The 12,095-nt window shown below is 41.3% G+C and overlaps 2 protein-coding genes across 2 annotated transcripts; one reads left to right on the top strand and one right to left on the bottom strand.

The window, feature by feature from the left end:
• The first annotated feature begins 92 nt into the window (after positions 1-92).
• On the top strand, positions 93-5,461 carry gnao1b (guanine nucleotide binding protein (G protein), alpha activating activity polypeptide O, b). Its single transcript, XM_072465723.1, has 8 exons — positions 93-473; positions 602-644; positions 2,767-2,908; positions 3,000-3,160; positions 3,255-3,383; positions 3,477-3,606; positions 3,720-3,873; positions 3,949-5,461. Exons 1-8 carry the CDS (start codon positions 356-358, stop codon positions 4,134-4,136), a joined length of 1,065 nt encoding a protein of 354 aa, XP_072321824.1. The 5' UTR covers positions 93-355; the 3' UTR covers positions 4,137-5,461.
• Positions 5,462-5,685: 224 nt separating this feature from the next.
• On the bottom strand, positions 5,686-10,299 carry cog4 (component of oligomeric golgi complex 4). The gene is made up of 19 exons (XM_072465706.1): positions 10,090-10,299; positions 9,842-9,924; positions 9,639-9,753; positions 9,379-9,553; positions 9,111-9,304; positions 8,899-9,004; positions 8,662-8,819; positions 8,529-8,587; positions 8,325-8,449; positions 8,079-8,197; positions 7,837-8,003; positions 7,587-7,752; positions 7,428-7,490; positions 7,244-7,357; positions 7,045-7,137; positions 6,891-6,974; positions 6,697-6,798; positions 6,415-6,543; positions 5,686-6,328 (listed from the first exon to the last, which is right to left on the bottom strand). Exons 1-19 carry the CDS (start codon positions 10,216-10,218, stop codon positions 6,194-6,196), a joined length of 2,316 nt encoding a protein of 771 aa, XP_072321807.1. The 5' UTR covers positions 10,219-10,299; the 3' UTR covers positions 5,686-6,193.
• Between the last annotated feature and the right edge of the window lie 1,796 nt (positions 10,300-12,095).

The raw sequence follows: 12,095 nt of genomic DNA, 5'->3' as shown, positions 1-12,095 counted from the left end.
TATTATTTCACGGGACGTGCTTAAACACGGCTCCCCTGACGTAAGGCAGATTGTCTGCGTTATCTCCTCCTCTTCCTCTTGCGGCCAACTCCGCCCTTAAGGACACCCCCTCCCCATGAAATAACCCCAACCATCAAGCTTTAGCAGCGGACAACCCACCCCTAACAACCCCCTCGAAGCGGAGAGAGGGGACGGTGACAAATATACAGGTAAAAAATACCGTTGTTCTGCCCTCACTCTGGGCCTAATGCTGTAGTGAATATCGGCGGAGGGAGCGCAGAGAGTCAACGCAGTGATTGAGTGTCGGCGAGGGACAGGGCGGACCAGAGAGGATATTGCTCATTCGCCTTGAAACATGGGATGTACGCTGAGCGCCGAGGAGCGCGCTGCTCTGGACAGGAGCAAAGCCATCGAAAAAAATCTTAAAGAAGATGGAGTGGTCGCCGCAAAGGACGTGAAATTGCTTCTACTCGGTAAGACTCCGTTTTTGGGCCGTAGGGCTGCTGCTGCGGCTTCCTGCTCCCGATAGTGGGATGCATGGGGCGGAGGTGCTCTCCATGGTACTGATTTCTCTCAACACCGGCTATCTTCATTTTTACAGGCGGTGGAGAGTCCGGCAAAAGTACCATTGTCAAACAGATGAAGTAAGTGTCATTTTTACTTTGCTTTCAACCTGATTTGTCGTGTGAGGAGTAAAAGGCCCGATCCCCTCCCCTTGTTATCTGAGCTAAGGCAGGTTGAGCCGCCATGTTTCAAGAGGCCGTCGCCCCGTAGGAGTGCCACCGGTGACTTCAGCACCTCCTGTAGTCGCCTTCGCAATGTCCTCATCGACAGATCTGATTTATTTTGGATCAAACACAAATCTTACACAATGCACGTCTTGACATCACAAATTGACTGATCGGGACACCCGGTTGCTATGGAAACGTAATTCAAATGACAAAATGAAGGTTTTTATGTGGTTCCGCTTAAATTGGCTGCTGCCATAGCAACAGTACAGTATCAGCTTCTGTCAACTTCCACACACCTCATTTAGTTATGGCCAATCAATCACTATATCTACGTTGTAGTTTGGAAGAGTTTAACTTGGCTGTTTTTCTGCAGTAGCGCTCTACAATTACCTATGAATTTAATTATGCTCGGCCCATGTAGACTAATAGGCCTCAGCGGTGTGTCCCAGGGCGCTGTTCACTGGACGATGCTGAAATGTGGCTAACAAGGACTTCACTTGACTACAGTATGGCAGTAGTGACTGACTCTACGTGGGTGTTGTCCTCTGTTCGTGCATGAGTTACAGAGGTCACTACTGCTCCATTAGTGAATACCTCCTTTTAATCTTAATGGCTTTAAGTGCCCGATATTGCCGACAGTACTTTGCCTATAAACCGGATTTGTGGTGGAAATATGGCATCTAAACCTTCCTACTATCTAAGCTAAATCACCCTTTGATGTTTTAAATCACAGTAGTTGTCTATAACCCTCTTAGTAAAGTTTCAGTCTGAAAAATACCCTGGTGTTACTGCAGATTTGATATTTTGCCCTTTTGCTGGTTCTTCCTCTGGTCTTCCTGTAATGCAGTATCCTCCTTCACAACCTCTTTGGTCTGCATTGACCCCATGACAGTGAACCATGCATGCCCTGTTTACATACACGTTCTAGTCCTCACTTTAGTAGTCTCACCGCCAGTCATACAGCAGCAGTAGGTTTGAGTTGGCTGTGAGCAGTCAGACCTAGTGGAAGAGAAACTCTTTTCCTCTAATATCTGACCTACAGGACCTGATTACTGAAATTAAGTGGAAATTAAATGGGGTTTCGCAGAGGGCCAATTGGTCACTGTAAGCTATATAACAAGTAACTTATTTGGGGCACAGTGTTCTTGCTTGAAAAGATATTCATATTATGTCCATATGTTAGTGAGTACTGACAGTATGAATAGGTCACCAGCGGTAGGCCTAATTGTCTATTAATAATTCAATACAAATAGGCTACGTAACACAGATCTAAAGATCTGGCTTTGTAGAGGTAGGCTACTGAGTAAAATTATGGAATTTTGCTATTTTGATGTTCATTTAAGATATTAATCCTGCATTCCATTATTCCGTTTCACATGATATAATGTTTGGATTAAGGAAGGTATGGCTCACATCTGTCGACACAGTGGGAATCCTCTGTCATAACCGGGAACAATTTGACGAATTGAAAAGCTTTTATATTCATTGTATATATAAACCCCTGAGCTAAAGGAAGAACACTGTAGCTCACAAACCAAAGGCAAGGTTCATTGGACAATTTACTTGGCAGACTGAATTACATTGTATAGCACTGTTTCGTTGGGAAATGTAGTATGGTGTGTGATTGATTTGCAGTGACTTTTTCCCTGACACTGACACTCATAAATAATAAATGTCTCAAATATCACATTGCAGTGCATTGTCCAGCTACAGATCACAGACTGAGAATGATTTAATACAAATGTGTAATGTTGTGCTGTCATGTACATTGTAACATTTGTAGAGCACAATTCATACCCAAGGGAATTCTAATTCAAAGTGCTTCAGACAACAGGAAAACAAATGCATTGAAATCACAAAGACATAACAGAAATCACAATACAGATAAAGGCCTAAAAAGAGAAGAGTGCAAAGAAAATCATTTCAGTATCAGCCCAGACTAAACCACTCTGTAGAGAAACATATGGGGATGTGTCAGTGTATTCTCTTAACCCACTCTTCCCTTTGTGCTAATACATGAAATGTGCGTTTCCAGGATTATCCATGAAGATGGCTTTTCAGGGGATGATGTGAAGCAGTATAAGCCAGTGGTCTACAGCAACACTATTCAGAGCTTGGCCGCCATCCTTCGAGCCATGGACTCATTGGGAATTGAGTTTGGTGACAAAGACAGAAAAGTTGGTCATGTTCCTGATGAACCTAAATCTATCATTTCAAGCCACGAAACCGAACCTAAACCCATTTGTATATTCTTTCTGTAATTGTTAGGCTGATGCAAAGTTGGTGTGTGATGTAGTCAGTCGTATGGAGGACACAGAACCATACTCTGCAGAGCTTCTGACTGCTATGAACCGTGTATGGGCAGATGCTGGAACACAAGAGTGCTTTAATCGTGCTCGTGAATACCAGCTCAATGATTCAGCCAAATAGTGAGTGCATTAACAAGTAAATACTACAATAACTCATTGCCATAAAACTCTACGGTAACGGTACACATCTGTCCCCTCCTGCCTCGTTGTTTAGCTATCTGGATAGTTTAGACCGAATTGGCGCCGCAGACTACCAGCCCACGGAGCAAGACATCCTGAGAACCCGAGTGAAGACCACTGGAATTGTCGAAACCCACTTCACGTTCAAAAACCTACATTTCAGGTAGACTTCAGGAAGGGGCTTAACCTATTACATGTATTTGCTTCTTCTACATACATTTCACTATCCTAAGATGTGCATCCTTGTCTACTCAAGGCTGTTTGATGTGGGAGGTCAAAGGTCAGAAAGAAAGAAATGGATCCACTGCTTCGAAGATGTGACAGCCATTATCTTCTGCGTGGCTTTGAGTGGCTATGACCAGGTGCTTCATGAAGATGAGACAACAGTAAGTTTGATTAAAAAAAATATTGGACTGTGTGATTCTTACTCATCAGTCTCTAAGATAAAGGTAATAACACTCAAACATAAAACTGAACTGTTATTTGTGTTTTTTTCTAGAATCGCATGCATGAATCACTTATGCTCTTCGACTCTATCTGCAACAACAAGTTCTTCATTGACACCTCCATCATCCTCTTCCTTAACAAAAAAGATCTGTTTGCTGAGAAGATTAAGAAATCCCCTCTCACAATCTGCTTTCCAGAATACACAGGTGAGCTAAGAGTTTAATGGAGTTTATAGATACAATGCCAATACACAAAGGGCTGATTTATATGTCTTTTTACAGGTGCTAATACTTACGATGATGCCACAGCATATATACAGGTTCAGTTTGAGAGTAAAAACCGGTCTCCCAACAAGGAGATCTATTGCCACCTGACCTGTGCCACAGACACAGGGAACATCCAGGTAGTGTTTGATGCCGTCACTGACATCATTATTGCAAATAACCTTAGAGGATGTGGCTTGTATTGAGGCCTGAACAAGCACACAGGTTGTCATGGAGAGTATGAGGAGTTGATAACACACATAAATAAAAGTCTACACGTCCAAATGGGCCCAAAGAGCTGCCGTCAGACACCGCCCTGGATTACTGCTATAATTTTTCTCCTTTCTGTTGTCTTCATTACAATTGAAAAAAAAAATGTTTTAGCTGAATGTTTTTGTTATCTGTTCTGTTTGTGTTAATGACTGTCAACATCTGTTAAGGTAGAAACTGCAGCACCAGGGTTATCTCCGTCTTGTTAGAAAAAAAAATGCATTTGGTGCAGTGTGCAACGTAATGTTTTAAACATTTCTATGTACAAGAAGGAATAATTAGTGGATTTTGATCCTGGTGCTGTATGAACACAGAGGTTGTATTAAAGTGGAAGCTGCCTTCATAGTGACAATTGGGAAAGAAAAACTTAAAACTTGGCACAAAATTCCTCTTCCTTCAGACCCATGCATGACTGGTTAGTCTGCAGGCCCATATCACGTTTTTCTCCGATATTCTAAAAGCTATGAAATTTAAGTTGTATCTGACCATTGACCTCCTGTAGCATGAGGAAAATGCCTGTCAGCCGCCATCTCAAAAACATACTGTATAATGGTGCCAGCCGTCTGAGAACAGATTGGAAACGTAAACCATAACCAACTCAAATGCATATTATCATCTCTTATATTTTGGAATTTTTACTTTATTTTATTGAATTATTTATTTATGACTCATGCCCAACATGCCTCCTCCTACCTCCTAAAATCCTGTGCCACTTATTTATTTCATGTCATAAAAATCTAGGGTATACCTGTAACTATATATAATAATAATAAGGGTTGAAAGCACCCCCCTCTTTGACATTTTGTTCTCTTTGTGGTGCTTAACACTTATCCCTATGTAAATCTGTTTAGAAATAGATGACTGCACCGAGAAAACAATATTATTTCAGGCAGCCTCTGTCAGGGGACTTACGCCTCATGAGTAAACAGGGACCTACCTATGTGTAACATTTCTCTAGCCACAGCAAAAGGTACAGCTCCATGTTCATCTGTGCACCCAGCTGTTCATCTTCCTATCCTTTTTCATATTATCTTCCCTTTTACATCTTGGTCCACATTCTATCTCCCTTACTACTTAAAAGCACCAGACTGTATATATGATATTACTATTATGATGATTATACCAGATTTTTTTTTACTGTGAATGTTTTTTGTGCTGCATCCCATCCTATTCTGTAGTTTATTGGTTGCTCTCATGTGGAATGTTTGTGCTGAGCCAATCGAATGTTGTGTTTACATTAAAGCCACACTTTTCCTTATTACATCTGTGCTCATGATTTGGAGTTACATTGTATTTCTAGTTTCTATTAGACAGCAAGGCTTTCCACATCTAGCATGGTCTGTAAAACGTGTAACCCGTGTGTATATGTGTGTACAGAAATAGGTTGGGTTAAACAGGGAAATGGGGTTACAATTATGAAAGTGGAAAACATTTCATGCTTCATCGCATTGATAACTTTGTATTCATAGAGAGGAAAACTGTACAGAGTATGAACAATAGGTTTTATTGCAATAAGACAGCACTTCATAAAATCCAGTGGATGGCAGGGATCAGCAGCACTGCACCACAGCTCTCAATTTATTAGGTTAAAAGTGTTCCATCGTCATAGACAAGGAGCTATTCGTATATTGAATGACTCTGCTGGATCAGCTGTCTGACCCGTTTCTGTCAGTTTAATGGGAATGAAGTTCATTACTGCGCTGTTTCGCTGACAGCCACACAGCTCCACTCCTTAGTGCCAAAGTGTCCTCATTTCTCACAGCCAGTTACAGGTTAAAAGACTTATTCACAGAATGACATAATTAGAGATCTTAATTACCCACATAAATTCATCAATTTTATGTTTTACAAAGTAAATTCTTGACTCGGATGACAACATATGCAGTCTGTAAATCAAAATGCATTCACACATGTTTGCAGTTAAAATTATAACTCCATTCAGCGAAGTTTCCTGTATAGTGTATTCAAACCAGTGGCTGCATGAGTTTATCAGTTATAAGCGCAGCCTCTTGATGTCTTCACTTCTGAAGTCTATCCGAAGAGCTAGTACCTGTCGCACCTCAGCGGGGGTCAGTCTCCATGTCAGAGGGCCAGAGTTTGGACCCCAGTAGTCCAAGATCTCAGTTACCTAAAGTGTTTGAAGTGTTTGAAGTTAGCAAAAATACTATTACCAAAGTGCTTTGTCTTGACTGAATGTTTAACAATAAAATTTACCCGCTCCAAGTTGAGAATGGTGGCCATCTGAGTAAGGCGGGCAAACTTATCCCTGATGGTCCAAGTCGTCACAGTTGTGAGGTAAGCCACAAGAGACCGGAGCTCTTTGTCAAACTGCAAACCTCCAAGCTACAAGATAAAGTATTTTGGCTTATTTTCACATATGGTAATGCACATCTTGTGTTGAATCAATGAAGTTCCTAAAGTGTCTTCTCAACAATATTGGATTTGCAGCAGCACCTGGTTTCTGCTGCCATCTTGTGGAGTGACCACGTCTCTTACCCGACTAAATGAGCACTTGAGGACAGTCTTCTCCAGTTCAATGGATATTAAGCTGGTCATTAGGCTGGTCAGAGTGTCATAGATAACTGGTGAGAGGGCCACCTGGTGGAAGAGGTATATAGTGAAAACATTTAACAAAAATACAGTTTATACTCTGTAGTTTATAGTAGTTATGGCAAACAGTATTAAAGTACCTTAAACTCACACATGAGCTGTTCCAAGTTGACAATAAGTTGCTGCACCCAGGGATCATTGGCTTCATAATCATTAAACTCATCCTGTGGCATTAGTTTGACATTTTAGCTTTGACTGGACACCTTTTGTAAGACATATTTCTGTAAATATTACCTCTTCAATATTGTGTGAAATAGACAAAAAGCTGCTGATCCACGGTTTGACCTGAGGTTTTATAGCAGTTGTGTTCAACTCTGTCAGACCCTCCTATAAAATAATGTTAACTTTAGTGTCTTTGTTTCAAAAAGGGCATTTGTAAGCATGTTTGTTAATGTAATTAAGCAGAAAATACATGTTTAACAATAAATGTAACCTGTAAAAGATCTTTAAACTTGGTGGAAGTGTTGACAAGGTCTGACAAACAACTTTCAATTTTGGGCTGTTCAACAGAACTAGTGCTCTGTGTAAACAACTTAGCACAGTCATTCTGCAAGAAGAAAGAAAGATGTTGAATTACAGTGAAAAGAATAATGAATGAACCATCCCACCAAAACTACCTCGAGGTTCCTTTTTAAAGTAGAAATATTCTCACTACACACTTCAACATTATTCAAAGTCACCTGAGGAAAAAGAGTGAAAATACATGTGAAAAGGGCCACTAGTAATATGGACATGCTTGATTTTGTTAGTAGACACTTATTTGCAGCACATCTTACCAAAAACGCAGCCTTCGCATTTTCAGTGCTCTCTATGCCCAGAGTGTTGAATTTTCCCTGCTGTAAGCTGCTTTGCATCAGACTGACAGCACTACTGACACCACGCTGGATGTCCTGAAGGGTCGTCGCTGGAAAACCTTGTCGCAACTTATTGTACAATACTTCCCTGTAAAAGAGAGAAACAGATGTAATTTAAAAACATGATGCAGTTACTAATAGGTTAGCCTAAATGTAGCTACAAATTTAGCACCTGAAGTCCGATTCTAGCACCGAGTTAGCATGGTTGATCATGGCGCACAAGCAGTCGATACTTGAGCTGGACAAGGCTCTACTAATGCACTTTTTCACAATGTAAAAACAGTCATCCACCATGCTGGATGTCATCTGGCCTTTCTCATATGAATCCATGGTAACAGCCTGTGCACATTAAAAATCCTTCTTAATTTGTAAGCCATTTGGCAAAATAACATGTCATTCAACCAATAAAAATACCTTGTTTACGGATTCTCTCATGTAATACTCTTCCATCGGTATGTAGTAGCCAATTAGCTCTTGCATTGTTCTACTCAGCTGGCAGTGTTTAAGGAGCTTCTCCACATTCTGCTGATGCTCTGAAAAAGAAAATAAATATTTACATTTCATTTACCAAATAAAAAAATATCTATAAATAATAGTTTGAGTATATGGTCTAAAACATACATTACTGATATGAATTTAAAAAACTGTATGATATGATACCCTTTGTGATGCTCTGTATATCTCCAACTTCAAAGTCTGCAAGTATACGACGCCGCAAGAACCTTAGATAAAGCTCAGACCTCGAATTCATAATTGTTACTTCTGTGAGCACTGGATCCAGCTCCCTGATGAGGTAAAAAAAAAAAAAAAGTTTATTTTTCTCCAAAGAGAGGCAACATGAGAGAAGAAAGCCACTTTACAAACCTGGGCTCAGTCCGTTCCCCTGGAAGGGTCTTCAACATGCTATTTTGAACTATCTGAAACTATGACAAAAATTAAAGAATAAGCAGGTAATAAAGTCTTATAATAAAGTAATATTCCATGATAAAATTCATACCTTGTTGTGATATCCTCTTTGTTTAATAAACTTGTCAACTATTTTCTGAGCTTGTTTGTCACACTCCTCCTGTAGGTGTCTTATCAATGCATAGAGATGCCCTGGGCCATAATAGGTTTCCACTATTGGCTGGTGAGTCTCAATTATGCGTGCAATGCCTATAAAATACACAAACCTTATTTTTTACTATCCTCAGGGACTAGAAATAAATGTGTGTAAGAAGTATTTCAATTTTACCTTCAAGTAAAAGTGTTAGTGTGTCTGCAAATATAAGTGGTGCCCTCTTGTCACCCACTTCTCCTCCTGTAGCTAAAATCAGGTTCTCTTCGGCTTTAGCAGCAAGCTGTAGTGTATGAAAAGTTGCACTTAAAATTACATTTTAAATTGTTATAATCTCAACAATATATGTTCAAAAACATTAAATGCATAATCTATTATTTTATACAAACCTGAGTGCAGAGATATTGTCCAAATCGTGCAAGCCCCTGCTGATGAAGGCCTAACAGGGGGAAGATTTTGAAGAATCTTTCCACCTGTGCTAAATCAACTGCAGCAACAGCTTCATCCAGTTTTTCAGAAACAATGACTTTCAGTTTTTGCTCTGCCTCTTGGAGCAAAACCAGACTGGCATCCACTGAACTACCTGAGCAAATACAAAGTAAACATTTAATATATTTACAAGTAAAAATGTATGCACCATGACTCAGAGCTTCATACTTTCTTCTCCTTGTCGACTCAATTCAATTACAGATTGGTCTAGAGAAAGGTATCGGTGAATGTGAGCTGCAGCCTGTTCATAATCTTCATTGCGGAGGGCTGTTTGAACACCATCTGTACAAAACTTCAAGTCCAGGATGTCATCGGCTCGTTGGATAACATTATACAGCCGTGTCTATAATGATATAAGTTGATGAAAGAAAATTACACCAACTGTATTTTAATGTATTTGCATATGGTCCAAAATATAATAAACGCACTTTTGCCAGATCGAGCTGTCTCACTTTGCGGCTGACATTTTCAGCCAAGCTGCAGGTAAAAGTTATCATGCCTGACAGTTGACTGGCATCTCCCTCTATTAGCTGGAGTTTAGGCCTACATAGAAAGGAAGATTACAATGACTGACTGTATCCATTAAGCAAGTAAATCTTATGCAATAAAGCAAAAATATTGGTATGATTACCCCATTCTCTGCAAAGCCAGCATCTTTGTGTGAATGGTGCTTTCTTGGGCCACCAGTCTGTCCAGTTCAGTTTCCACTTCTTTCTGTATCAGAACAAATCGCACATGAGCTGGACTGTATGTACTAATGTAGCAAAGATATTTGTTTATTTCTCTCCAGTGTCATTCCTCATTGTATATGGAAGCTGTCGAAGTAGCTGTCTCCCGGAAGTGCAAACTACACTGCGAATGTATCATAAAATCACAAACCTCTTCAGAACAAAGCTGTTGGAAAACATTTTCTAAATCCTCCAGTTCTGTCAGAGATGATATTGTGTCCATGCTGATGGAAGAAACTGAGCCGCATCTCCTTTCTGCCACAGAGCTGCTGTCCGCCATCTTTAGCCTCTCAAACACAGACACGTCACGTTTCCCTGGGATTTGACTTCCAGGCTTTCGAGGTAGTTTTGTTCGGTCGCGTACCGCGGTGAAATTAGTTTCACGTTGGACGTTGGATATACGCCTCCGCAACTAGAGCGGGAGCTTCCTCTGAGTGTGCTCCGCCTGCAGTAGCTCGACACAGGGAGCTGCGCGCTGAAGTGCCGCTTGGTGCGCCAGTTAGGGACCGTCTCTAAAGTACCGTTTGTTATCTTAAAAAATATAAACATATTTATAAAAAACAACAACAACATTGAGCATGAATCCAAGTTGCTAATCCTAGATGTCATAGTCCTTTTGGGCTAAAAAATTAACCCTTTGTAGATTTTTAAGGAATATTTTTCGTCAAAAAACAAGGATTCTTTTCAATAGTTCCTAAGTCAGCAAACCTAGAAAGTCAAACCCAAGTGATTATAGTAGTTTAAGTCTCCAGGTATCACGCACACCTTTTACTTTTTCAATTTAACCCTTTATAGATTTTTAAGGAATATTTTTCGTCAAAAATCAAGGATTCTTATCAATAGCTCCTAAGTCAGCTAGCCTAGATAGTAAACGCTAAGTGATTATAATAGTTTGAGTCTCCAGGTACAACGCACACCTTTTACTTTTTCAAATTAACCCTTTGTAGATGTTTAAGGAATATTTTTCGTCAAAAATCAAAGATTATTTTCAATAGCTCCTAAGTTAGCAAACCTAGATAGTAAATGCTAAGTGATTATAGTAGTTTGGACGGAGTAGCACACAATACTTCCTTAGCTGCTCAATGGGATCACACCACAGGCTGCATCCAAACTGAGTGGACCAGCGCACGCAACCTTGGCCAGCTGTTGCCGCACAACAGCGCCTTCGCCGCAATCTGCGGCGCGTGGTCATGGACAAGGCGTTAAATGCCAAACGGGTGTACTTGACCGGTGTATCTGGGGCGTTGAAACTGAATGACTGAGGAGAATTGGGAGTTCATTACCTGCTAGGTGATTTGCCAGAGCCCCGGACTGGATTATGGGTGCCTGTGGCACTGCAGCGGCACTACCGGAAGAATTTAATTCATGAATTTGTGAAATGAATGAATCGAAGCCGCGGGATTGTCATTACCTGTAATGGAGGACGGAGTGGCCAACAACCAAGGCCCGGAAGAGCGTGTGGGCGAAACGAGAGGCGGATGAGGAGGGCGCGCTTAAATAGTCTGCCAGCTGAGCACTGTTCATCTTCTACGATTGGTGCTACAGGTGCATCCGGAGGATTCACACCAGGGACAGTGGCAGGGGAGTCACTGCAAAGCAGGGCCTTCAACAGGGATCGGTGGACCCTTTTTACCTTGGTATGTTGATCCACAGGAGCCACCGTGTACACCACACCATCTTCCCTTGGGGCTTGCAGGACAACATAGGTTGAGGACCCCACAGGTCTTGGGTCTTCCGACAACCCCTAGCTCTGTAATCGCAAAGTAGCACCAGCTGGCCTTCCTTAAATGGCACATCTCTGACCCGTTGGTCATGATTTGCCTTTCTGCGTGAGGCCGCCAGACGCAATCTTTCTCTTGCCCCGTTGAAAGCCACCTGAAGACGCGTCTGGTGCTCTTTTCACCCACTGTTATGAACCTAGGGGTTCTGTAGGGGTGTCAGTTCCCTGGGCAGTGGGAGTCAGCACCCTCTCCTGGTTGCCAGATGATTCTCTCCACTGTAGGTCCCTCCTAACACACCTTAGGATCGTTTGGCTTGAGTGGCGCCAGCCTGGATATAAGGGAGGCTGGTGGGAGCAGTCTCTCTCTCTCGCCGCGCCCCAAGACTGGTTGCTGTACTGTGTGGCAGCACAGTTTTATTTCTGTTTATTTTTGCACA

The sequence above is a fragment of the Eucyclogobius newberryi genome, unplaced genomic scaffold, assembly GCF_026437365.1.
Source record: "Eucyclogobius newberryi isolate DKJ021-1_F unplaced genomic scaffold, fEucNew1.0.hap1 SCAF_5, whole genome shotgun sequence".
Classification (NCBI taxonomy): domain Eukaryota; kingdom Metazoa; phylum Chordata; class Actinopteri; order Gobiiformes; family Gobiidae; genus Eucyclogobius; species Eucyclogobius newberryi.
This window is presented reverse-complemented; position numbering and strand designations above follow the sequence as displayed.